General features: G+C 46.2%; 1 protein-coding gene across 1 annotated transcript in view; it reads right to left on the bottom strand.

Moving 5' to 3' along the window:
* Positions 1 to 26139, bottom strand: part of PHF12 (PHD finger protein 12) — a 31869-nt gene extending 5730 nt beyond the window's left edge. The window contains exons 1-11 of the mRNA XM_064165858.1: positions 25724 to 26139; positions 25197 to 25378; positions 10918 to 10990; positions 9069 to 9456; positions 8378 to 8498; positions 7219 to 7351; positions 6353 to 6517; positions 5559 to 5720; positions 3659 to 4475; positions 1689 to 1811; positions 509 to 652 (exon numbers count right to left, since the gene is read on the bottom strand). Coding sequence (XP_064021928.1) covers positions 509 to 652; positions 1689 to 1811; positions 3659 to 4475; positions 5559 to 5720; positions 6353 to 6517; positions 7219 to 7351; positions 8378 to 8498; positions 9069 to 9456; positions 10918 to 10990; positions 25197 to 25378; positions 25724 to 25789 — 2374 coding nt within the window. The 5' untranslated portion in view covers positions 25790 to 26139. The remainder of the gene's footprint in view (positions 1 to 508; positions 653 to 1688; positions 1812 to 3658; positions 4476 to 5558; positions 5721 to 6352; positions 6518 to 7218; positions 7352 to 8377; positions 8499 to 9068; positions 9457 to 10917; positions 10991 to 25196; positions 25379 to 25723) is intronic.
* Positions 26140 to 26646: the final 507 nt, after the last annotated feature.

Raw genomic sequence — 26646 nt, 5'->3', positions numbered from 1 at the left:
CAATAGCACAAGTTGGTTTCTATTATTTTTATCAGTTGCATTTAGCATTTCAGCTTGACAGTGACATCATTCTGAACAGGCAATGACATCACCACACACATTCGGTGCCCCAGTTCCTCCTGCTCATGCACTATTTTTTCTACAAGCAACATCCCCAGAACTAAAGAGCAGAAATTCACATTGTTCAGCTCATCTCAAAGGTAAAGGGAAAAGCAAAAAACAGCTGAGCCTCCCCATCTCCTGCTGATTCTAAGATGAATAAACCACAACTTCACTGAAGAATTCCAGCTGAAAACCAGAAGGGCTTTTTCATCAACGTAATTTGTAAACAATTCAGTAGAGGAACCCTGAGGAGTTTCTGGCCAGAGACGGCGGATGAAAGGAAAGAAATGTGAAAGGCAGCATCAGATATACCAGAAGAGGAGAGAGACCTCCTTCAATGAGGAGGTATGGGAGAGCCAAAAAGCTATGGCTCACCATAAACCAGCTATTCTAGGGCTGCTCTTACCTTCAATGTGGTTTCCCACAGGAGACTGCTGATGGGAATTGACACTGCTCGCTAGAGATTGAGCTTTGGAAGGAAAGAGCTGATGTATTCTCTGCAAGGCCAGAAACTTGATCAGCTGCTCATCCAGCATATTTATCTCAATCTCTGTTAATAAACAAAAAGCAATTAATGAGTTATTCATAGAAAGGATGCAATCTGAGCTGCAGTGGATTTAACTGTTCCATTTGCAGGCAGAAGTTTAGGGGAAAAAGGACTGACAGAAATTGAAAATCTGCTGGTTTGGCTCCAAATCAACAGATCTGCAGAGGTGGGCATCATGCCCCCTTGGACAGCAGATTGGGTCCTTTTTATTAAGCTCCATTACCTAGCTGGTCTAACCCCACATTTTTTAGATTTAAAGCAGATCTGTTGCTGATAGCCTCAAAGTATTCATATTTGTAAAGCCCAGCAGAGGTCTGATTTCTGGCAGTAGGCAGGCTGGCTAACCTCTCCTTCCAAGAGCTTTTTCCACCTCAACGACCTGGGCAGACTGAGCAGTCAGAGTTCACCCAAGAAAAGAAGGTCACACTGGAAATGTCAAAAAAGGCTGTTCTTCAGGTGTAGAAGTCGTCTCTGACAAAAGCCTCACTACACTACTGATGACTACTATCCAACAAGCTCTTCCTCCTCGAGTCACTGCACTAAGGTTTGGCATTTTTTGCCAAGTGCAACAAAATGAAAATAAAAATGGCCCAGTCCAGGAGACTGACAGAAGCTGAAATAAATCAGAGACTTAACTGACCCATTAAAGCATCACCACTCAGGTGACTGCTTGCCTACAAAATCTATTGTTGCTGGACTTTAGACCCATCAGGAACAGCTCTGGATTGCAGCAGGCACCACAATACGGGAGGGCTGCAGGTTTCTGCATGTGAATTCCACCTGGAAAGCAGCCCGAGCAAAACCTTTGTGATCCTTCCCCAGAAAAGCTTCAGGCCGAAACACCTCATTGGCCTCGCTGCCTTGGCAACGCTACAAGTAGGGAACCATGTGACACGTTTAAGGTAATGTATACCCAGCCCCACCCTCACCTGACTGCAACCCTTCTTTATCTGGGCAACTCTTCCTTCAGCAGAGTCTGAACGCTCTAGGGAAGCAAACGCATTGGGCTAGCAGAGACTGAAATGAAGCCAATACTCACCACCATCCATAAACGCTTTCAGGGAACTGGTGAGGTCCAACATAGCTGCAGAGTTTGAAGTGAGCGATGAGGGTAGAGTTAAAGCGCTTCCTATGGATAAGGCGGTGGGGCTGACCTTACCATCTACAGAGAAAGATGGTGCAGAAAAGATATGTCACTGTGACGTCCATGAGACATGCACCCAGCCTTCAGGCTGCACTTCACTCTCAAGCTGCTCAGAATGACTAATTCTGCTCATAGTCATCCTTTGAAAAAGGCCTGGATTAGAGGCCACGAGCTTTCTTCTCCTCACAGGAGTAGTGTGTGCCTCTGACACTGAGCCAACTGCCAGCTTCTCCATCTCACCTCCAGTTGTTGGAGGCATTCTGGACCTATACATTTAAGCTCCTACTCCTTGTCTGAAGCAGCAGCAATGACAGACTGTAAGTGATGTCTTACAGAGACTGGAAAGATGAGCACCAAGTCCCCAGGAGCTTGGAATACTCACTAAATGTCAAGTAACTTGTCTAGGTCTGAATATGGCAAAAAAGTACAACTGCCACATTTCTATTCCTGCATGATTACCAAGTCTGGAGTATATCTCACTGTCTAGTGAGAAAGTGACAGTCCTAAGCAGATTTTGTTATTTACCAAATAAGACCCTATTGCTTTGGCAGTGACCATGCAGCTGTAAGAAGCAATGGCAAACACCAGGAAATAAAAATCTCTCCAATGCATTGCTGATACCAGACCTTCCTCAGCTGCCTTACTCAAATATTATACATGTAAAAATTATGGCAAAAAGTCATCAATTATTTGTATTCCTCTACTTAGCAACAAAACCTGCTCACCGTAATTTGAGATTTGTTATACATTTATATAGACAGGCACCATGGTAGAGAGAAAATCCAGGTATATAGATCCTTCTCAAGAGACTGTGTTTTAAAGGGCATTTTGTAGAACACAAGCTTTGCACCCAAAGCAATTATTTAACATCTTAAGTAACTGCACAATTAAGTAGGGTTTGCAGCACTCTTCAGATCACAGGCAAGAAGTTTTCTATAGTATGGCCTCATTTCCCTTAGCAAAACTTCTCCCAGCCTTGCATTTCTAAGCAGGGCATGGTCAAACTAGCAGCCTCAGAGCAACCAAGATTGTTCAGCAATAAACTAGGAGGCGAAGTACTCTGGGGACTGCTTCCAAACACAAAGTAAAGCTCAGAAGTTACTCATTAAGGAATTTCAAAAAGAATAACAAAAAGACGTTGCCTCTGCTGCTTGGAATCGCCAGATCTAAGCCACTCCACACAAGTCTGCCACTCAGCAGCCAAGAATTGCAAAGGAAGTGACAGACAGCTCTGTCACACGCTGCTCTGTGACTGCTGCAAACCCAACCTGCACAAAGCATTTGAGCACTGAGCTGGTGTTGGGAATGGGAAGAGAAAGAGCAGGCTTAATTTAAGGGAAAGCCTGCTCCAGAAAGGTTTGAGCTATATTCTGAGTTATGAGCAGTAACTCTAACTTTCAGCTGTCAACATCTTTCACTTGATGCTTTTAAAGTGAAGAATTGGTTCTGAAGAACGGACTTTAAGAGCAGAGTGTACTTGAAATAAGTTAGGACAGAGGTGGTCTATTCAGTCCATAACTACCTGTATCAATAGAGCAGCTTCCCAAGTTCCCATTTCTCCATCATCAAGACAGTGCAGCTGAAGGCTTTTGCTTTAAAGCTACTGCTGCTTTCCAGAGTTAAAACTATCCTGCTTCTCAGGACAGAGTTCCCCTCTGAGGTACACACCAGCAAAAACACATCCTTTGCCTCCTGTGAAGGGATCTAAGACACAGGGAACTTGAGGAACTTCTCCTAGCTCCCCACAGCAGATCCAGTTCTCAGCTGAACAAAGGCATACTGCTGAAGCCTTGACCTTCAGAAAAACATAGAGCATCAGCACTTTCCCGGCCCTGGGGGTCCAAGATCAGCTGTTTGTTACATACCTGAAGGGGGTGCTGGTGAACAGAATCTGTTTGTGGACCCAACTGCAGAGATCCCATCTCCTGCAGCCTGTGGAGGGGTGAGAGCCCTGGTGGCAGTCAGAGGGGAGCCCATTGACCGTAGCTCTGCCGTCAGCGGTGGCCCTATCTGTGTCTGCACATTCTTTCTTTGCAAGGTGCTGGTGGTCTCCAGGCTGGCACAGGAGCTCGATATGGATGTTGGCATACTTGTGACCGGAGCAGAACCCCTTTGTGCACAAGAAACTGGTCCTGCTACGTTCTCGGTTTTGACAATGGTTCCGATGGTGTGATTCAGAAGTCCGCAAGTCGCCGGGGGCGTGAGGGGCCGAGGCCACGTTTGCCGATGAGACAAAACAGGTACTGTGTTACCAGATCCCATTAGCCTCTGGGAATCAGTCAACTGTGCTGAAGATTCGGATGAAAGACCGTAGAAATGAGGACCGTTCACTTTAATGTCAGAGGCTGTCGACCCGTTCGAAGTCCCGCAAGACGACACCTTCTTGGATTTATCTAAACAGGAGCTGCAGCTGACATCTTCCTGTGACAAAGTCTGCTGGGATTGCGAGGAGCTCAAGGAATTCTGGGTGGTAATCCCTGAGGTGCAGGATGACATGGAATAGAGGGAAGGTGTGGGTGCCTTGTCAGCTGCCTGGTAAGGGTTGGTGAGTGAGCTGTCTGCCACAATAACAGGCTTAGTATCAGCCTTCTCTGTCTGTTCAGAGTCCCAAAGCGAAGTCATCTGCTTAGCAGATAAATGTTTCAGTATGCTGCACTGGAGCGCAACAACACTACAGAGCCACTGGGAGGGAGAAAAAAGTGCAGGTTAGCTCCATAGGTAGAAAGTGCTCCAAACCTCAACAGTTACTCCATTGTTCACCCAGCTCAAAGAAGTGCAGCTGCCTCACTGTGCTGCTGACTGCTCAGATGCAGCCTGGACCTACAGCGTCTGCTTGAACGCTCACCTAGAACCAGGAGAAAGCTTTGTCCAGAGGTATAAGAACACAACCAAAAAGACATACTGCTTATCTCCATACCAGGGACAGGACACAGAGATGGGATTAAACAGAGAGAAGGCAGGAGATGCACTTCCTCACTCTCAAACTCCTCCTTCTCGTGTTGGAACTCTTCAGCTAGTTACAAACACATCTTTCACTAATAAGGGCTTCTAGCCAAACAAAATCCTCCAGCTTCCTCTGTAGCATGCTGGAAAAAAATGCTGATCTATCTGACGGTATAGGGAATCACCTGACAAAGCTGGGGTGGAGGGTACTTTTCCTTTTACACAAGGTAGAGCAAGACTGAAAGATTTATTTGACGTCTTAAGCTCCATGGTGAAGGTGCACCTGCCACACAAAACCCACCTGCCCGAGCTAACAGGGCTCAACTGCAGCACTGACTGCAAAGCAACATGCCTTTGCATCATGGAATCTGGCAAGAAGTTTCATACACGATTTGAACACTTGTTTGACCTTGATTTTAAAGCCCAAATTTATCAGCAATAAAAAACAGCCCAGAAACGTGACATAAAAACATAAATCAACGTGTCAGAGAGCAGCCTTACATAATCAAAGTAGAAAGTATTTCCCCTCAGACAGGAAATAAAAATGACATCTAGACAGAAAGTCTTCAACTCCACTTCTATGACCAGAGGATTGTTTCACCAGTTCCCTGAAGTGTCAAATGAGGAGTTTTACATTTTACCTGGAAAGCCAAAATGAAGTTTTAACAGCTAAGGGTGTCACAGACAAGACAAGATATCACCTTTAGCCATAATTTTGAGACTGGTTTCCTAGACAACTGTTCTGCTCATGACTGAAATGGAAAAGGATCCTTGTACCAAAGCAACTACATACACAGAGTCCAAACATTTGACTTCATTTACCTCCTGTTGTTCTGTCTGGCTGGCTAAGTGCTCAGTGTTCAAAAGGTGCTTCTGCAAGGGTTCCTCAGGGATCCCATTACAGATCAGCTCACCATCTCTAATTGCTGCAGGTGCAAGTAACGGGGGTGGAAGTCGGTATTGGGACTTTATAGCATCAGGAACCTACATCGTAGAGAAAGAAAATCACACGTGAGAACCATTACTCAAGAATGATGTGTTAAACAAAGTGCCTAACCAGCACTATGCTTTGTGTTTGCCGCTTTCTGACCCAAAGGATCCCTGCAGCCAATATGGTAGAAGTTTCAAGGACTGGATACTTTAAATTAATAAAGGCTGAAATTAATAAGTTTTATTCATTAGGTCAGGCATGACTTCAGCACAGCATGGTGGATATAGCATAAAAGAAGTCACAGGAAAAAGGCCAAGGAAGAAGGGAAACCTGTAAGGCATTTTTAAGGCATTCTGGCAACAAGTACTCTTCGGAGCTAAACACAGAACATATAGGAGCCCCAAATTTGACTGTAAGATCACCTTTGGGAGGTTCTTCCCCTTGTACTTTCCAGGCTTGTGCCCGTTTTAAAGGCTTCCTTGTAAAAGCTGAGCCTTATAGCTGGCAAAAAAAGTTTCTTAAATCCTACATATATTGAAAAGGAACTGCTGACTTTCAGACCTCTCACTAACATTCCTTCAGACCTCACCCTCTTCCTCCTGCCCCAAGAGCCTATCCCTACAGGGCATGCTGCTTTCCATTCCAAACTAGAATACAGAGACAGGGAGTTTCTTTTGACACCTACCTTCAAACCTTTCTTCTTTACTGATTGAAGAACTCTACGATTCGGAGGATGTTTCTTATGGATTCGGTTTAAGAAATCCACTTTGACAACGTGCTGAGATATGGTGTCCTGGAACCGGTCAAATACTCGGCACCGATTACTCAAGGTCAAGTTCTTCTGGTTCAGCTGGGTGATCAGATAATGCCACAGGAGTTAGGGATCTGTGGGTCACTTTAGGGTACCCTAAGACTTTCATAAACGCCTCGTAGCACTGGCAGTACAGCATCAGTTCAGCTTTAGCCTGATTTGTTTCCTGCAGCACTGTTTCTGTTAAAGGGCACATTGCTGGAGATGAATACAAAAGTATTCAGCGGCCTACTAAGCAACATCAATGCTCGCAGAAGCAGTTTGTCTGGGCACAAGTCCTTTGTTTCAGCCCCCTGTTTCCCAAGTGTTTAGACTCAAGTACACTGCTCTTCTACAAACGAAAACTCCCTCTTGGAATGAAAAGTTTTTTGGGTGAAGCATGCAAAGAATTACTTCCCCTATTTGTAGCACTGTGCTGCTTTGTATCACAGTTCTGGAAGCTCATCTAGATCTTACGAAGTCCAGCCTGAAAACCAGACAAGCTGTCAGTGAGCCACAATCTGAGCTGTCAGCTTCAGTTACAGGAAGGAGTTCCCCCATCTTTATATTTTATTGCAGATAGCAGCATCAAATTCCTCTGGAGAATGCGTTGCTTGCAGCAGGAGCTTTACAAGCATTAGAGAGGGAGCAGTAAGAGAGCTCAGAAGCTGTTTTACATTTGTTGTACTTTGTCCTTTAATGGACCTGCCAGGTTCCACTCCAGCATCCAGTTACCATACTGCAATCATAGTCCTGCTTACCACCACGTGTTCTATGTGATTTGGGCACATCCATCTACCCAGAGGCATGGCAGTAAGCGGTGGCTCCAGACAATCCATGTGGAAGAGAAGTGGGCAATAATCACACTGAATGAGAGGTGCCACTCTGCAACTCCTGCAAAGAGAAAGGCAGACCTTAATCCCCATACAGAATATGAAGTAAGAACTGCACAGGTAGGTGAACTCTGCTAACCACTTTAGCTCATCTTTCCCCACTAATTACCCCTACACTTAGAAGCTTGCATCTAAAATTAGGCTTCAGACTTGCAACCTTCTGCAAGGGCCACTCAAGGCAAAAGGACTTGCCCACGTCCAGAGGAATTTCTTAGTGCAAAAGAGGTGTTTTGGCAGAAGAGGTGCTGTTGTGGGAAGCACCTGTCAGACCCATAGTAAGAACTCCTCAAGTTGACCTTGTGCATGAGTTCTGAGAGGCTTTGTTTACAGCAAAATCCAGACACCAAAAGGAAATCTCAGGTTTAGGTTATTACCATTTTCCTCAGATAAATTGAGTGTGAAGTTGGGACATTACTTCGCCAAGACGTTCTTAGAACAAGTCTCAAACTCCAGAAAGCTACTGCATCTAATTCCTCAGACCTGAGTCTCCAAGCCCACTTCCAGGAACTCACACTGAGCAGACTCCTGAAATGAAGTTTTTGGGTTTCACTGACATTTTGAAATGGGATTTATCTATGCATCTTTAAATGCAGTTATAAAACCTAGCAGTATCTTGTACTCATTTTCAGATTGACTATTTGCCTTAGGTTTATATCTCTCTCAGTAGGTATCCATTTCCTAAAGGTCACCTCCTCACATACTTCCTCCATGAACCATAAACGAACACCTCAGTTTTCTAAACCACCATCACTTTAGAGTTTCTTTTAGTAGATAAATATTCCAGACAAGATAGCTCACTCTCTTCAGACTACCTTTAAAACCCTTTACAGCCACACAGAGTTGCAGAAGCCACACCTACATCTGTTATTTAGCTAAGATTATTGTTCCCCAGTTATTTAGAGGATTGTAATCAAGTAATGAAGATGAAAGGGAAAAGGAAGAGGTCATCTACTTCTTTTCCAGCAAGAACTTTGCCCATGTGAAGGGTGCAGCTACATCAAACAGCTTCCCAGGAAGAGTCAAGTACCTGTTGCATGTGAAGCAGACTTTCACTGGTAATGGAACTAAACCATTGTGGTCTAACTCGTGTTGTGCTTTCTTGACATTCTTTCCTGTGGTTTCTTCCTTTCGCCTCCTCTTACTAGTACCTGAAAGCAAATTTTAGAAGGCTTTGGTTTAGTCAAATAGCAGAGATTTGCTTGCTGGTAGACACAAAGAATTATTCTCAGGCAGAGGCAAATAGAAAAAGAATATAGAGAGCTGCTTAAGGAACCCTTATCAACCACTAAATCTACCATTCAGTGACAGAGGCTGTCTTTAAAGTGAGGCATATTTTATACTTAATCATTTCAGTGGCATGCTGTGCATGAAGTCACTACTTTGTTACTGGGTTATCATATCATAAATCACGGGTTTTGACAACTGGAATTTCTTTCTTCAGATTGATGATCTAAGCTACGGTGACAAGAGCAAGCCCTATCCCAAGTGTTGATGGAGGTGTAGTGTGTAGCAGCAGTGTCCCCACAGCTCACATCTGAGAATGGCCACCTGCTGCTGGACAGCTGGAGGAGGACCAGAAGTACATCTGTACCCTCTGCTTTCACCAGGAAGCATCACTGGAGTCACAGCTATCAAGGAGTCAAGAGAGAAAAGAGGGAAGACAGCAGCAAGATGCAACTGCAGACATTTTCACTACCACTAGACAAGACATTGCTCACCTGGAAGTGCTGTGGTGCAGGTCAGTTCATTCGGCAGCTGGAACTGCGTTGGGTTCCTTTCCATGGCAGCAGCAATAAGAAGCTCAAAGGGTCGCTTCAGCTGGGGCTGCCCACAGTCCATTTCTGCAATGGCAGAGTCATCATCCACGTCAATTATGTCCTCATCGACATCATTCTGCTCTGAGTTGGGGGTCTCGGTGCTGGCATTGGATGTGGGAGTGCCAGGCCGGCTTGCTCTCCTTTCCAAGATCCTGGCATGCGCATTAGCCCTGATGCTGCTGCTAGACCTGTCCAACAGGTCTGCGTCACTGGTGGGGGAGGTGGTCCTTTTCCCAGATTTGTCCACCAATCCATTTACCTGCCCCAGCTCTTTCTTCTGTTCCCGCTTCTGCATGACATGAATAGGCAGGCTTACCACGGAGGCCACAAACAAAACACATCAACCTTGACAAACATGCAATCCAAGACAAACAGCACCTGAAAAGGCTCGAGCCACTTACAACAACTTCCCCCCATGAAGTCATTAAAGCCTTGACCCAACAATGCCACTTTGATTGCAGGGGACAAAACTACTGATGCAAACCAAGCATGGGCAAGAAAATTAGCATTTCCTCTCCTTTCAATCATATTTAAGTCCAGATTGCGACAATTTCTCACAGCATCCAGTCCTAAATACTTCACAAATCATACAACTCTGTTTATCTTTCTAGCCAAGAAACTCCACAGTAGAATGCTGATGCAGTCTACTAACCCATTACAGAACAAGAGAGTCAGCTTGAGAACACAGGCACAATATATAAGCAACACTCTGCTATCTCTTGATGACAAAAATCTTGAACATTGCCATCACCACAAGATCCAGTTTGCAAAAGGTGGGGACAGTGCATGGCTTAGCACAAGCGACTGTGCACTGCTCCAGTGCCTGACAGCACCATCGGTGCAGCTGAACCAACCCTACTTGGTCACTAAAATGGTCTGTAAAAGGAGCAAAGTGTTAACAGGCATTTTTTAATACAGAAAAACTGGGGATTTGTTTTCTTATCTCTCTCTGTTATTTCAGTTTGCAACCTTCATTTTTACTTTTGGCAGATGGCTGAACAGTACTCTGGAAACAAGGCAATCGCTTCAGGAACAAAAGGCTCAACAGAGTTTTCTCCCAATCTGTTTCGGGTGTCACTTCAAGGGAACAGTTGCTAGATAACTTGAAGTAGTTTCTAAACCCTCTGCTACACAGTCTTACGTAGTCACAGCGTTAAGATGTTTACATTGTGCAAGATGGCTTCCTGGAGAAAGAGCATCAAGGAAAAAAAAAGACGAGCCACAATCTAGCCCAATCATCTCCTCCCCATCCTGTTCAACAGCCCAGGAAATCATAACTCACTGTGATTTCACCCTCCGTTTATGTGCAACTGCTGTGAAGTCACACATCTAAAAAACACACGTTAACCAGAATCACAGCTCTGCTGCCACAGCTGCGTTGACTTGACTCCTGGTTTGCCTGTACACAGCTCACCTCCTCGAGCACAGGAGCCATTCCCACTCTCTGTGCCTCAGCTCTCCCTCCTTTCCAAAAGTGGGGGGAAGAAAGGCACAGCCTGACAAGAACATCAGGCACTTCACTTTTTGTTCCTAGTGGTGTACTTAAAAACACCAAGAGGGTCTCACCAAGACCCTTTATTTTTTCTTTACGCCTGTTCCTAGCAAAGCCCCTCTGAACTGCAAGCACAAAGAGCAGCTCTGGTGGTTTATATGCACATGTGAAGGGGAGAGGAAGGCACAAAACACAGGATTCATGTTTCAAAGAGACAGTTGGAAGGGTAGGGATCATGTCTGTTAGGAGAGGCTTTACCTTGCGGCGTACAGTGCAGCGGTGACACATCCACTCCCCTGGAGGCAGCATTTCCTCGCTGAGCGGAGGGTTGCTACAAGGGAAACACAAAGCAAGGCTTTACTGTGATTTCTGGAATGCCTCTTCTCAATAACACGTAGCCCAAGTTGGGGTAGCTCTGCAGCTTCCTTTTCTTCATGGTGATGCTCCCGTTTTGCTTGCCCATGTATCCACTTAGCAAGACATCCCTAAGAAGTTGGCCTTCCACAACCCTGTCTCATCTCCACAATGCAGCACACTCCATGGTTTCAGAAGTCAGCTTTAGAATTGAATAGCCAAGATAAATGGAAGGTGCCCTTGTGTGCAAGACATATACCTCTCCTCTAACACAAACGACTCCTTAAGCAACTTGACTACTCCACAGAAGACTGTAGATTCCCATGCTGCAAGCACAGTGATGCATCTATAGACATTTCCACCCCAAGCATCTGCAGTGTGAGTCCCACTGAAAACACTGCCATGAAGTTTACCCACTGCTTCTAATGTAATCCATCCCAGGGCACACACCTACTTAATGGTGGAAACCACTTTCTATGTTAAGACAACCCAAACAGTCTTAAGAGTGTCACCATAACCGGGTTGCCTTGGCTATGAAGTGTAAGATACATCCTACTCATATGGATCTGCACTTACTATGAAAGCTCTATCACATCGAAGTGACATTCTCATTTTGATGCTAGAAATAAACCAAAGCAAATTAGATGGAGTAAGGAAGACTATTTTGAGAAACACTTTTCCCCAGTTAAAGGCAGAGAAGCATATGTCAGACGATACACTTTCCTTACAGATCGTACTAGTAGCTCAAGTAGTTCTCATCACCTTTTTATGATTAAGATTTGTTATTTCAGCAAAACACTGACTGCTGCAGGAAAAGTGAACCTGCTGTCAGACAAACAGCCAGTTACTGTGCAGCCTGGCTCAGAGACAAGCTTTCAAAAGTTCTGCCTACTGATGCTAGAACCAGCTGCATAGCAAGTCCGCTCTACTGCTGAACACTCAATAGGTAGATTGTAGGACCTGGGAGGTCCATTTCCCACTGACTGGTAAATGGGTTATGAGGGATCCAGCTGGGACTGGCTGCGTTACAAGGTGATTGAGCAGCAGCGCAGTCACACCACACAGAGCTTACAAGACCAGCCCAAAAAACCAGGTAGGCATGGCCAGCTAGACTGTGTCTCACTTCATGAGTCTCTATACTGTTTATTGCACTGACAGACAAATATCAAACCAAACCTAAGTTAAGCTTTAAGAGGTCTCCAGCAACTAACAAGCCACGGAGGATGAGTATTCATTGGCCAGGAAGAGATGTGCTTTGCAGCAAAGGGAGAGGCTGCCTTCCTCGAGAATCTTGCTCCTCGCACAGGGAAATGGCACAGGATCCCAGCCCAGGCTCCCGAGCTTGAGCTATAAAAACAAACATGCTTCCTTTGTTTAAACAGAGCCCCGTCGAGCCTTGCCCCAAGCACACCAGTGCCAGCAGAAAGCCTCTGCAGGTACTGCAGCCATCCAGGGTCACGCTTGCTCTTGCGACACTGTGCCTGAAAGACCGAAGGAAGAACACAGCAAGAACCAAACTGGTAATAACCTCAGCATTTCTGGTGTCAGGCTCCAGGGAATTCAGTAGAGCCAACACATCTGGCAGCCATTTTGAGGAGGAGTGCAGGGTTTCAGAGGCCTCCGTGTTCCAGGCGCTCCAGAAATGCAGCGCTCTGCATATATGTGCAAACATACCTGCAGCTTATGTTTCTCATTTCCTGCAGGACTTGGATGAAGAAGAGATCAGGCTCTAGACGAAAGCACCAAAGCCTCAACTACTGACTGCTTTCAGTAGTTGACGAAGCCTCAAATGTTTGGCTTGAAGCGGTAACTCCCCTCTTCCCCACACTAATCTTTTGCTAACAGAAGCTGGGGAAGGGGGTGGAAGGAGACTAGCAAATGATCCCTGCATGCTTGCTGCAGCATAAATCCATTGCGAGTACTGAAGTGGACCTTGCAATAGCTCAGGTTTTACTCCTGCTAGAAACAGTGCTCTTAGATCTACAGCTACAACCAGTACAGATTCATCTGGCCTATTCCCACTCTCCTCCTAGCACCCCAGGGAAAAAAAAAACAAAACAACCGAAAAACATCACCAACAAAACCCACCACAGACTTTGATTTGCTCACAGTGAATTTTAGCCCTCTGAAGCTCCCGACGAGCATGCCTGAACCGCTGGAAACACGTCTGCCCCATTCCAACGCACACGCAGCGTGCCAGGGACCCACGCGCTGCCAGATGCCTCTGGTTATTTGTTTTAACTGTTACCTCAACCTTAATGCATTTTACAATAAAACAATTAATACCAGAGTGAGTCTTGAGAGATGTCTAGAAGAGTTAGAACAGGTTTCTTTTTAAGTGTGCATGTTACTGTACCCATTTGTTACAATTGAACTGTCTGCTCCACAACCATGAGATCCTACATACAGCCTACTCTTTAAATAACAGCTCAGAGAAGTATGTTAATGAATCCTGCTACCCAAAGGCCTGTGGAAGGAGAGGGAAAAGATTAGTTTTGGACCAGCAGTAAGCTTTTAGATCTCAAACTAGCCTCCTGAGTTGGTGGGGTTTTTTTTTTGTTTGCTGTCAGGGCCTAGCTGTTATAGCAAGTGTATTAAAAGACTGATTCTGCTTCTTCTGGTTAATGAACTGTTCATCAAGGCAGCTCTCTGCACTAACAAAGACTGATGAATGCTGCTCCTGCTCCGCCGGCCCCTCTGCAAGCAGAAAGCATTTCCTCGGTCTTAGCATAAAGCCAGGGAAGTGCTAAAGAACGCTGTTTTAATTAACTAGTTATGACCACATTCTTCAACCTTTTAATGCAAGCATAAGAGAAACTGATTTTAAAATCTGAGCAAGACACTCGATCTTCATAACCAAGGTGAGAATTAGCAGTTTGGCAGGAGCACCACCGCAGTTTTCTCCCTATCTTTCACAGGTTCATTAGCATGCAGATCTCCAGCCTTTAGAGTTTGCTGCCAACAGGACCTGGAATTGCACAGCACCAACTTTATCTTCAGTTACAACACAACTCCTTCCAGTTACACGCCAACCAGCTGTCCTGCTCTGTACCATTTCACTGAATTTTTGTTTCGAAAGTTTTCCTTTTCGTCATCACAGGCAGGAGTGGTGGTCAGTGCTGTTTCACCTGGAAGGTTTGCTGTCATCCTAATTAAACCTGCTCAGCAGAACACTTCTGATTTTAAGGCAAAGACAGCTCTGAAAAAACAGGGCTGACTTTCAAAGTTAATATCTATACAAACATCTGGAAGACCAACTCAAAGCCTCTGAAAACTCAAGGAGATGTTTATCAGATGTCTATACAAAGGCACTACACTGGCACAACATCACCTGCTGCAATAGAGGACTCACGGCTGCTTCTAAATAAAAAAATTGAGTAGCATCTCCTGAAATTCAAATTGGATTTGTGTTGTCAAGACTTGCTCCTGCAAACTTTAGCACTAACTCCTGTGGTCATTCAGTTATGCAAAAGCTCCCTTAAAGAAAATTTAAATTGTGTTGATGAAATAAAAACAATCTACAAGGGTAATCCGTGTATGAGGAGTTTTTGTCAAGCAAACAATAGCATGAAGCCACTTAGCTTTTCAATTTCACACTCTGGAGCTCTCATACCTCAGATCAGATGCCTGTTGTTAGGCTAAATCCCATAATTACTCTTCACTTTGCTGACCTCAATAAATAAGTAAACAAACGTTCAAAGGATGGCACCTTCTTCAATACAAACTGGGCCACAGCTCTCAAAGGAACCAGTTATAAGCAAACCTGAAGTTATTTACACATGACATTCCTGGTGGCCATCTTGCGTCAAAGGCACGTTGACACTACTCTGGACCCAGCAGGCTACAGCCAGCTCCAGGGCTGGGATAATGGCAGCAGGAAAACAAACCAGTGTCCAGCAAAGCTTTCTTTGATGTCAGTAGTTTTCAACAATCAGACTTCTTTTTTTCCTGTGCAGGGGAAAACAGTAACCCCACCAAAAAAATTTTCAAAAATACATATATAATGTAGGCAGGAACATTCTTCCTTCTCAAAAATCTTCTGATTAACTTACCAAGACTCTGTGACAGGCTTATAATGAAGGATGCTGGTTATGTTTGCCAGTTAGATAAAGGAAGAAGGCTTTCAGCTCTTCCTTTGGGCTCCTATTTATCCCAAAGATGGATAGAGCTACAGCTGTTCCATTAGCTTCATAAAGAACAAGGCTCCCTGGCTTCCTGCAGCAGGGCCTCAGTGGCAGCCGTAACTAAAACAAACCAGGAAACCAACCTCACTGTCAGTGCATCACAAGCGTCCCATTGAGAAACAGAGAGAGTTGCATCACTTACAAATGCAGTTCTTGGAAACAGTTTTACTGCGCCCAAGTTACACACTTCTGTCCACAGCTGCTCCAAAACCCTGCAGGAGGAAGACACCTGGAACCCAGAGCTCAGAGCCTCTACCTTATGCATAAGAAAAACACCACAAAATAAGCCAACAGATGCAGCTGGATTCAAGTTCCTCCCCACTGCAACTCTCTTACCTTCCTATTTCAACTCCTGGATTAGCAAAGAGTTACTATTTTCTGAAGACAGAAGTCAGACTTCATTACCTTAAGAGATGGTTACTAGGAATACTGTCAGCTGTCTATTCAAACAAGGTCAGGATTATTCCTTAGCTCAAATCACTCAGTGAAGGTCTGCAAGTTCTGCTCATTAAGATGGATGAAGTCATGACATCCAGGAGTGATGTCTGATGAAGCTGAAGATTTCTCAAGCACCAGTGCAGATAGCAGCAAACTTTTCTTCTTTAAGGACCTCTAAGCACAACCTGCTTACACTAAAACTGAGTTTCAGGAACTTCCTCATCTCAATTATGCTCACATGCAAGTTCTACCAACTTGAAGCCAGAAGCGCAGTTCACTAACTACAGAGCACCTACTGCTACACTTTCACCTGTGGTGCAACTCTCCCTGAAGGAACTAGTGAAAAAGGGTTGATAGCAGCCAGTAAAAGGTTGTTTCCATTGAAGTGCAAGTCTTTGGCCTGCATATAAAGAGTTCTACATTAGTAGCATCAGTAAGACCTGGACATCACTGGACGGGTCACTACATAATTACTTTGGCTGACACTGTGCAAGGAAAGGAACTAAAGTGAGCGTTTTGCAGGTCACCAATTGTCTCATCATCTGGAACACTGCATCTGCTTAGCATGCATCTTTTCAACAGCATGGCCACAGCTAGAAATAAGGGTTCAGCAACAGACAGAGAACAGCAGGATTAAAACACCATTACAGGCCAGACAGTGAGAAACAAGATGCATGCAAGGAAAAAAAAAAGATACACCAACACAATCTACCCAGTTCTAGAGCAGAAGGAATACTTGAACTCTTAAGAGTTTAAGAAGTAGTATTGCCAGGTATGCTGGATCACAAAATTCATTCACTGCGTGCTTATTTCTACCTTCTAAACCAGCAAGTGTTCCACACTGCAAGGGCAGAATGTTATGCTGACCACAGCTCAAGTCCCTGGCAGCAGTACTACCATGCTCTGAAGAATCAGGTATTCCTTCACATGGCAAAGCACTGGTCTGCTGTGAATTTGAGTATTTTGTGAGCCTGTGAAGTCATTTACTTATATCTTTCTTCAAACTGCTCCTGCTAGTCTCATCCTAGGAGTAGAGATCTAAGCATAAAGTCATGTAAGTTAGCATTACTTACCTTACTTTGCTTCACTCCTTGCCAGGACTCACCAGGGATCCAGCCTCCTCCCCCAGCATTACTGCATGGGCAATCCTGACATTGACAGGGAATCAGAAAAGTTCCCTCCAACATGATGCAGAACAACATTTTTGTCTCACACCTGACAAGCAGGGGAGTCCAATAAACTGGATAAGCTGCATGTAAACATCTGATCACCCGATGTAATTACTTAGTTCTATTTATAGGAAGAACCTGGCCCACAAGAGACCATTTCTTAGGCAACCCATTAGTTACTACCCTCATTAACCATTGAAAAAAAATGTTTTTTTTTTTAAGAGATGAAATTTCCATATAGACAGAAAAGAGACAATTATATCTACAAACAAATATGCATTTTAAAATTGTATATTATCACCTGTACTGCACTGAAGGGGTCTGATTTATTTTTTAACTAGTTTGGATGATTCCGAACTCTGATATTTGAGATATAACTGCCAGAGTACTGTCCAGCTGTGTATCTGTTAAGCAGAAATCAATAAGAAAACTTGTTGACTTTGGAAAATGTGGGTCAGACCCAGAAATGGAGCTATTCTGCACATCCAGACTCCTGTTTCTTTCCCATGCATCACCCCTGCCTGTACTGCAGACAATAGTAACAATAGCCTGAATTCAATGTCCAGATTCATTATGAAGTGCTCAGATCTTTACACACATCACGACACATGGGGCAGCATCAGGGAAAAGAAAGAAGGCAGAGGAACGACACAGCTCTAGTGAGAGTCGCTTCATCCAATTTTGTCTTGAAAGATCAATAAATGAAGAGACATCTCCCTTGGGGGAGGGGGGGAATAAAATAATCAAAATACAGGTCTGTAAGGTTTCTGAGGAGTGCACACATTCAGTCCTAGCCATACAAAGTGTGCTCAAAGGAGACAGGGGTGAAAGGACAGAAGCAATACGGTGGAAAAAAGGAAAGCAGCACATCAGAAGAGGATGAAGGACAGGCTCATAAAAGCAAAAGTATGAATCTGTCCTCACACAGGCACAAGAGAAGTATAATTCTGACATCTACATGCAGACTAGGCTTTCCCAAGAACACTGGGGGAAAGAAGGAAAAGAGCAGCAACAAAAATATTGACAAACCCCTCAACCCTTAGAGCAGGGCACACATTCTTTTCTGCCTTTTCCAGATCACCTTCATACCCTGCTCCTGTTGCGACTCTAGACAGACCACTGGGAAGTTCACGTGATACCTTGCCCAGACGCAGAGGCTGTACAGGCAGGTGTTTCACACCAATCACTGGTGCTTGCCAGAAATTCAGCATGGGGTTTTCAGCCTGGTAAATCACATCCTCAGGCCACCACTTTCTGCAGGGTTCAAAGTCGGTAATCTCCAGCTCCATCTAGTTTACTTCAAGTGACTCACGCAGAGGAGACGTCAACAGAAATAGGTTAGAGTTGGGTTCAGGTGCTCGATTTTCCCCAGCCGGCTAAGATGCTCTTTGCCTCCTGTATTCAAGATCCAATGCACCAACTGGAAGAGTGATTTACAGGATTTCATCTTCTTTTTCTGGATATAGGGAATATTTACTCCATACCCTAAAAAAGTATTACTGTATTACAACTGATACCTGTCATTCCCCATTATTAAAGAGAAGGCACCACACTGTTTTCAGTCATCTTACAGTTACTGGACAGTGAAGCAGGCCTTTGAGGAAACTGAGCAGACATCTAGTGAGTGGTGAAGCTGGAGGCAGTGAAAATCAACTGCTGTAAGAAAAAGCAGAGTCTGACAATCTGACCGTATGACAAAACCCACAAGTTTAGCCAGTAACCTGATGTGGCAAGATGCTTTTTGCTTACGCTCACTTCTTTCACATCCAGCACTTCAGAGCCGTATCACAAAGCCACATTGTATCCTCAGATACAGCAGCATTTGCACAAGTCCAAGCCTACTTCCTGACTGGTTGAAAAAAAACAGGTACATCCTTCCCACATGTGATTTATATTCCCATAGGCAGCACTCCCTAAATATTCAGACTCTGTAACACTTTCTTTCAGGAAGATACATCTCTTTCCTATGGTGGAAGTAACTGATTGCTTTCTACACAGCAGATTCCTGCTACTTGTTACCACCTCAAGGATCAGTAAGGGCTCCAGAGAACAGAAAAAAAATCTTAAGGACCTAACACATACTAGTGAGTCAGTCCAGCAACAAAAACAATTTAACATCCACTTGTGTTGGTCAATAAACAGAAGAATTTATGTTGTGCCTCTGCTATGTAGAAAAGCTCTTTCAGTATTGTTGCTATGACCGAAATCTTGAATTGACTCAGCCTGTCCTACACAGGGAGGCAGCCAGGAGTCCTGTCTGCTGTGTAAGTGTTCTTCACACCATCACAACAGCACCTACAATCTAAGTTATAAAGCTCTGTTTCAGAGGTAAAAACGTATGATTGGTCTTGACTCTCATAAATGCATGGGTCTGTCTTTGACAATGGCATGGGGACACTTCCCATTTGAGGTGCCCTTCATACTCACTCTAGGAAGACAGACAGATGTCAGCCAAACTAATGATGACTGCTTCCCCTTTACCACCCCACTCAAAGCAACACTGAGAAATGGAGAGAAAGGGAAGAATCACGAAAGCACTATGATTTTGTGTAATAAACACAGCAACCCTCCCTGAGATCCGCAGGCGGCTGCGCAATCTAAACAGCAGTGAGCTTGTATGTGATAAGAAGACACAAGGCAAGCAAAATGAGAGTAAATATATTTACGAGATAGTGCCAAGATCTCCATAACAAACAGTCATTAGCAGATTAGTATTACGAATCTAATCCAATTAAGAATTTCCTTTGCAAATGCCTGGAGGAGCTGAAATTCCTCTGGGAAGACCTTTCCACGTTTTGAAAGGCTCCTGTGAGTCACGCCTGCAGGTCTGACATACCAGGAAAGACCAGCTCCCAAGCAAGGCCAACAAAGCCCTACACCCCACCTCGAAATGAGCTGCAGCACAAGGAGTCAACTCAAAAATTCACCCCACAGCAGCAAGAAAAAGAGATTTGTCAGTTCCACAAGTCCTAGTGAACGTAAAACTGGCACCTTTCCAAGCAAAGGGACAAAACAGTGCAGAACTTTCCTTATTAATAGTCTCACACTGTGTCCTTTTAAACAGTTCCAGGCCATTGTGGGTGTTCGACATCCATGCAATAGCCACGTCTGAAGACAAGCATAAGATAAGCAGTTGAACATCCTTCTCTTTGACTTCATCAGAATCCTAATGCCTTGCTCCTGATGCAGAGAACAGCAGCAGCAATCCACAGCTCGATCTGAATGCCCAAGCTCTTGCCCATACGGCAAAATCTGCTCACGCTCGGTTTAAGACTAGCAACATACAGACACAGGTGGGAATAGTGGTTTGCAAGTTCCCAAAATTAGGTTAGTTCATCTAATTCTTGCTGTGAATGGTTTTTCTGGTGCCCTCATCTTAAGTTCACAGATTTAGGATGACCTTATCTGCCTCTGCATTGAGAGATTTAGGACAGAGTAAAGAGAGGAAAATATCTCATTGGAACAACTGTGCTGAACAGAACTGCCAAGCCTGATCATGTTACCACATCTGCAGACACTGCGCAGTGACCCTTCACACGGAGAAACCAAGCCAGAGCAATTGCTTCCTTCTGGTTTAGGAGGGAGATTATGCTGGCCCCAGTGCTACCAAAATATCAGAAGAAAAGATACATAAAAACAAGTATATACTTAAAACAATATTATTTTAACAAACTATCAGTTAAGACATAAATTAATGTTTGGAACACAAGGGGCTCAGACAGATCTTCAAAATGCAATTACACAAACATTAAAGCAAGGCTTTGCCAGTCATTTAACATAAAAAAACAAAACCCAGATAAGCCTCAAAATAAAAAAAATTTGCAGTTAAACCACAAGATTAATTTTTAAGCTGTCAGAAGTGCCAGTGAAAGATGCAATTCAATGTACTGAAACCCTGCTCCTCTGCACTTCACTGTTAGGCATGAAGTTGTTCTCTCCAGCACCCTTCTCGACATCCTGCTACTTCTTGCAGCAGCAGATGCTTCACACCAGAGTTTCTAAAGCTTCACCAGAAACCCCTCGGGCAGCTGAAGATGCTCCTTAAGGGAAGGATTAGCTAAGACAACAGACAGGCTAATGTCTCCCTCTTTTTCATACAGAATGCATATTTAGGTAAAAAATCCAAAGTCGAAGACCAAACGCCAAGAGAAGGCAAGACATTTTAGACCTGAAAAAGATGGGGAAGGAGTTATTGATGCCCTACCAGTCAAACACAACATTTTTTCTGGTCTTTTTGCAAAACACTTAAACAGAAGTGACTCATAGAAAATACGCAAACCTCAGGTTAGTTTAGCTTCTCCTCCACCTCTTTGCAGAGGCATCTCTGTTACTCCAATTCTTCGACAACAGTGCCTTGGCAAAGACTGCCAAATTGGAGGGGAAGTGAAGCCAAATGCTCCAAATACAAACACGAAGAGGCAAGTGTTGCAAAAAGCCAGATGGAGCCAGCAGCCCCCAGTAAGGATGCAGCCTACCTCTCCCATCACAGCCACATCAGCTAAGGGAAGCCTTTTAGCTGGACACTGCTCACAAAACTGGTACTGTCTATCATGATGGGCAGCTGGGTCAGCTTTAGGCAACTGAGGTCACTTTGCTATGCTAGCAGGGCTTCACAGCCAGCAGCATGCCAGTTACAAAAGGGACTTGAAGAGCAGCATTCGGTAAGGTTAGCACATCTGGGCTCCTCCAACCACAAATTCTGGCAGTGAGACTTAAAAGAAAAAAAAAACACGCAGAAAAAACAAACACAAAACTGTTCTGTGTTAGTTCTCCCTCCTGTTGTCACTCCCCTCCCCCACCTTGTTAACTAAACTTTTCCTCTCCCAGGGATCTTCCTAATCCTTCAGAGAAGCTGTAATGAATTTGCAACATCAGTCACTCTGCAAACTAAGTTCAACACGAATCAAGTTTACCATGAGCTGAAGAAAATACAGGGAATTTAACAATCCTATAGCCAGAAGGAGGATATAAATGGGGAAGAATAGAACTGGAAAATTGGTTTTCAATCATGTAAAGGAGCATATACCATTCCCAGGGGCCTGGGTTACTACAGAACATCAGCATGAAAAAGCACACTGCACCATTACCCAAAGCAGCAGATTATGGGCAAAGAGTGAAACCAAAGAGCAGACTTAAGAGATAAAAATCCCAAGTTCTGTTTTCAAGAATTATTAAGGAGGAAAAAAAAAAACAACCTTTCTGTACATACATTCAAACCTGAAGACAGTCACCTGACTATGATGTTAATCCAAGTGTTGAAACTAAGTATCTGGGAGGGATTTTAAACTTTTCTGTACCCCTCCCAGCCAGCAAATTCACCTGCAGCAGGGCTGGTAGCCCTCCCGGTCCATGGACGCTTACAGTACCTGCAGGAGTTTTAAGCTGAACTAGCAGTTCTGAGATGGAGCTGTGAGAAGAGACAACACCCTGACAGATGAATTAGGAAGCCGCTTCCACCCACACTGACTCAGGAGAGCAGATGTTCCCACAGTGTGTCAACAAAACTTGCTATTTACCATCAGAGATGTGTAACACTATCAGACTCAGGAAGTTTGGGGAATTTTGGCCAAGTGCTGTCTGTTTTCTGCAGAAGACAACAGGTTTAGGTACTAAGTTGAAGTTAAGGTGAACTGATGAAGTTTGAGAACCATGCAATCCAATGAAGCCAATTTTGTCACTATGGGTTCAAACAACGTGATATAGAAGAGCCTTCTCTAGACAGGAAGACATAAGCTCATGGGTCACTGAAGCTGGGTTAACTTCTGGGTTTGTCTCCAGCCTACTGCACGACTTGGGCTAATCACATCCTTGTCACTCATCTTCTATTACAGTATGGCCTCTCTTATAGTTTTAATCAATTGATTGCAAACCCCAGACCAATTAAGAGCAGCTTTTTTTCCTCTACTGATAATAAATGCAACTTGGTACTAAACAGACTACTTAAGGAACAGGTAAACTGTCAAGCATAATCCAGCCAGTATGCTTCAGCAGTTATGCTGAAACTGCTATTCAAATGACTTAAAACAAGCATTACATTACAGCTACTATTCTTTAAATGAAGAAAGAGACAGAAAGGAAGTTGCAAGTGCTGCCTTCAGGCCGAAGTTTACAACCAAAACCGAAGTTTACTTCAAGCAAGGTGTAGGAGGTAAAGAGAAGAAAACACAAACCCAATATCTGAGTATCCCTTTGAAATAACTGGTTCACTGGAAGGACTTGGCTGAGTGATGGACAGAGGTCCAGGAGCAGAGCAGCAGAACTGGGTCCAAGCCATTCCAGACCATGCCACCTCCTGCAGGAGGGTCTGGACTACAGTCAAGAGAAGATACTCTAGGAAAGGCAAGAAGTGAAGAGGTGTAACCAGAACTACTCCTTCCATTTTTGTTCTGAAGGGTGACTAAATAACCAAATACATTTTTTCCCATTACAACACATCTAATCCAAGCAATACCAAAGCTTTACAGGATTTACATGACCATTTCCCAACCAGTAACTGCAAGAAACTTGTCAAATTAAACCATGAGATTTAGCCATGCATAAAGTTCTCCTATTTACAGATAGGTTTAACTGGGACTCAGAGTTAACCTGGAAGCTCTACATCATTAGTTATAGCTCTTCCACCCAAAATGTGAAGTTTTAGCCATCGCTCCAGCCTCAATGAGAGAAGGCGGCTCAGAATGTTTGGCAACATCTCAAAGTAAACACTGAGTTTTAAGCATCTATGCCTGAGAGGGCTAAAAAACAAACCATCCACCCTTAACGCACATCAAAAATGCTGGACAGAAATAATAACAATAATTAGTGTCCTTCTAGTCAATATTAAAGGATGTGCACCACCACCAGTAGCACTTCCTCAGGGTAGGAGGGATGATGTCATGCCTGCTCGCTACAGCATTGTCGGGTTCATCTGGCTACATGCTGCTAACGGGACACTCCCTACAGAACTGTGACCGCACAATTTTCCTGGTATCAGCAATCAGTTTAATAAGTGTTCAGAGACCTGCAATTAGCATATAAACCCAGCAAACCACCAAGCTAAAGAAGAAAAAAAAAAACGCATAACACACACACACACAAAAAAAACCAAAAACGCAAAGACATCTGTAACAGTGTGGCAAACAAAGCTCCAAAGCATGAAAGAGAGAAAGGAATGTGGTTAAAAAAAATCTCCCCTAAGGAGGAATACTCTGTACGCCCGAGCTCCAGCTGTTTGACTCGCCCAGCTCCCTCCTCCACTCCATTATCCACTCTGGCTGTGCTAATTTAACACAAACCGCCTCCGTCAACTGTTGAAGGGGAGATTCGGGTAAGGAGGCCTCGGGTGAGTGTGGGCTCCCGGTGCAGGAAGGAAAAAAACTTCGGGGAGGAAAGTTGAGGTGCCTCTGGCAGGTTGCTTTGTGCTGAGAGCTGAGGAAGCTGCGAGAGAAGGCAGACAGAGTCCTTCCCTGCTGCAGCCTCTGCCGACCAGGGCTTTGCCACCGCCTCCCCACGCACCTCACAGCTCTCACAAGGCACCCAGATTTGCATGCAGAAAGATTTGCCTTCATCAACAAAGCCACGCAACTAGCAGGAAGAGGAGATCCGACTGCCCCCAGTTCACAGTAAGTCACCGCCACGGAAGAGACCAGCAGGTCCCAAGAGTCAGGAGGAAAAAAAGGAGGGAAAGAATAAACGCGACCAATTTTAAAGTCTGGAGGCCTGCATTTCCACAAGGAAGGTATTTTCACGTTTGAGATACTGGGGGAACGCTGCAGGGGTTCGGAAGTCATATATGCAGCCAAAATGGCGCTGAGAATAAAAATATAATTTAAAGGAAGGTCGCCATATTGTAAACAGTGAGGCAGGGAGACACAGAGACAGCAACCTCCATTATTCCCAGCAGCTGCAGCAGCACGGAAGCGCTGGGAACGTCAAGGCCTGGCACGGAGACATCACCACCGCCGCTTCCCCCTCTCTGGCCAGGACCCCTGGGAGACCCTCCCGAAAGCAACCCACCCTTGGAATGGGGTGAGGAGAAATGGGAAGCTCCGGAGGGGGAAGGTGGAAGGCCAGGCAGGGGCAGCACCAAGGCTGCCAGGCCGCGCAGGCAGCTGCCTCGCTCCTCCTCTCGGCTTCTGCTCAGCTCCAAAAGAAAGGAGACTGGTGGAATCCCCTCCATAACCCCTGGAGAAAGCAGCGAAGGGGCTTTTCACCTCGGATTTGTTTCGGGGGAAAGAATCCGTGTGGGGTTTGCACCTCCTTTTTGTTCCCGCCTGCTATGCCCAGCCCCACGTCCTTTCCGCCCTCCTCCCCAGGCAAGGCAGGAACCTAACGGGAAGCGAGAGCGGTTGGAGGAAAGGTGCTGCCAGGGCCGGGACAGCGGGATCCGGAGGGAGACAGCGCCGAGCCTTACCAGCACTGAAGGTGGAAAGCGGCGGGGCAGTGATCACAGCACAGCAGATCCCCTCCTTCCTTGCAGCTATCGCAGCTATCGTGGTTAGTGGCCCTGCCACTTCGCCTGGGCTCCTTCTCGGGCCTCCTGCTCTTTTTTTCCCCATCTTCGCTCTTGGGGGGAGCCAAGAGGGCTTGGATTTGCTGCACATGCACAGACAGACAGAAAGAGAGGGAGCTCTGAGGGGCTGGAACGGACCCTGACCCCAGGTGCCCTTCTCCCAGCTGCCCGCTACCGGGAAAGAGTTCCCGGGCTCGCCGCGGGGGGACAGGGGGACATGGCCGTGGCAGGGCCTGCCCCGCCCGCCAGCCCCATGTCCGGGAGGGCCTCTCCCGGGGATTGGGTGAGCTGCTTCTGTCCCTCCGCACTTCCTTCTATGGCCACGGGGCTCCGGGGGGGGGTGGGGGGGGGTCCCTCGCCATTTTGCAGTCCCACGGCCTCCCCAGTCAAGACCTCCACCCTCTCCTCCTGCGCGGCTCGGGCCTCACCTCCATGAGCCCACCGGAGGTGTCCAGGTCGTAGACGATCGTCTTGGTCTCCATCTTCTCCCACATTCATCCAGCCCGGGAGCGGCCCCGAGAGCCCCCCACAACGAGAGGGAGGAAAGGAGGGGGAGGAAGACGCGACCCCTCAGCGGCGGCGGCCCCGCGTCTAGAAGGGGGGCGGCGGAGGGGCGGGCAGGCGGGCGGCGGGGCCTAGCCCACGGGCCGCTGCGGCTTGCCTGTCGTCCTCCTCCACCTCCAGCCGGGCCCAGGGGCGGCTGCGGGGGACCACGCGCCCACTGCCATGCCGCGCAAAGGGAGGGAAGGAGGAGGGGGTGCGGCGCGGCCCCGCGCCCGCCGCCGCCGCTCACGCACCGCGCACGCACCACACAGACACAGGCGGCGCCGACGCTCAGGGCCCCGCCGCCGCCGCCACCACCGCCGCGCCGCCCGCGCATGCGCAGACCGCGCCCCGCCGCCTCGGGGCCCCCCCCCGTCCACCGCCTTCGCCCCGCGCGCAGGCGCGGCCCTACGACACCTCCCGCCCTCAGCGCTGGCGCCGCGGGGAGGGAGCGGAGGGAGGGGACGGCCTGCGCTAGGCACTGCGCAGGCGCAGCCTCGGCACCGCCCCCTCGGGCGCCCGTCTCGCTCCGCCCTCTTCCCGCGCAGGCGCGAGGCGGACGGGGCGAGCAGGAGGGTGCCGCGCAGGCGCGTGGCCGCCGTCACGTTCTGCGCGGGAAGGGAGGGGGTGGGGAGATGATGCCGTCGGTGATGTCAAAACGCAGGGCGTGAGGGGCGGGGCAGAGACACAGAGCCGCCAGCAGGGGGCGTGCGGTGAGCGGCGCGACGGAGAGGACGCGACTATGGTGGTGACGTCATCGACACGGAGGCGTTGCCTTTTAAAGAGGCAGGGGCGGGGAAGGATGTCG

Source organism: Pogoniulus pusillus, chromosome 27 (genome assembly GCF_015220805.1).
Source record: "Pogoniulus pusillus isolate bPogPus1 chromosome 27, bPogPus1.pri, whole genome shotgun sequence".
NCBI lineage: Eukaryota > Metazoa > Chordata > Aves > Piciformes > Lybiidae > Pogoniulus > Pogoniulus pusillus.
Note: the sequence above shows the minus strand (reverse complement) of the source record. Positions and strands in the feature narration are given on the sequence as shown.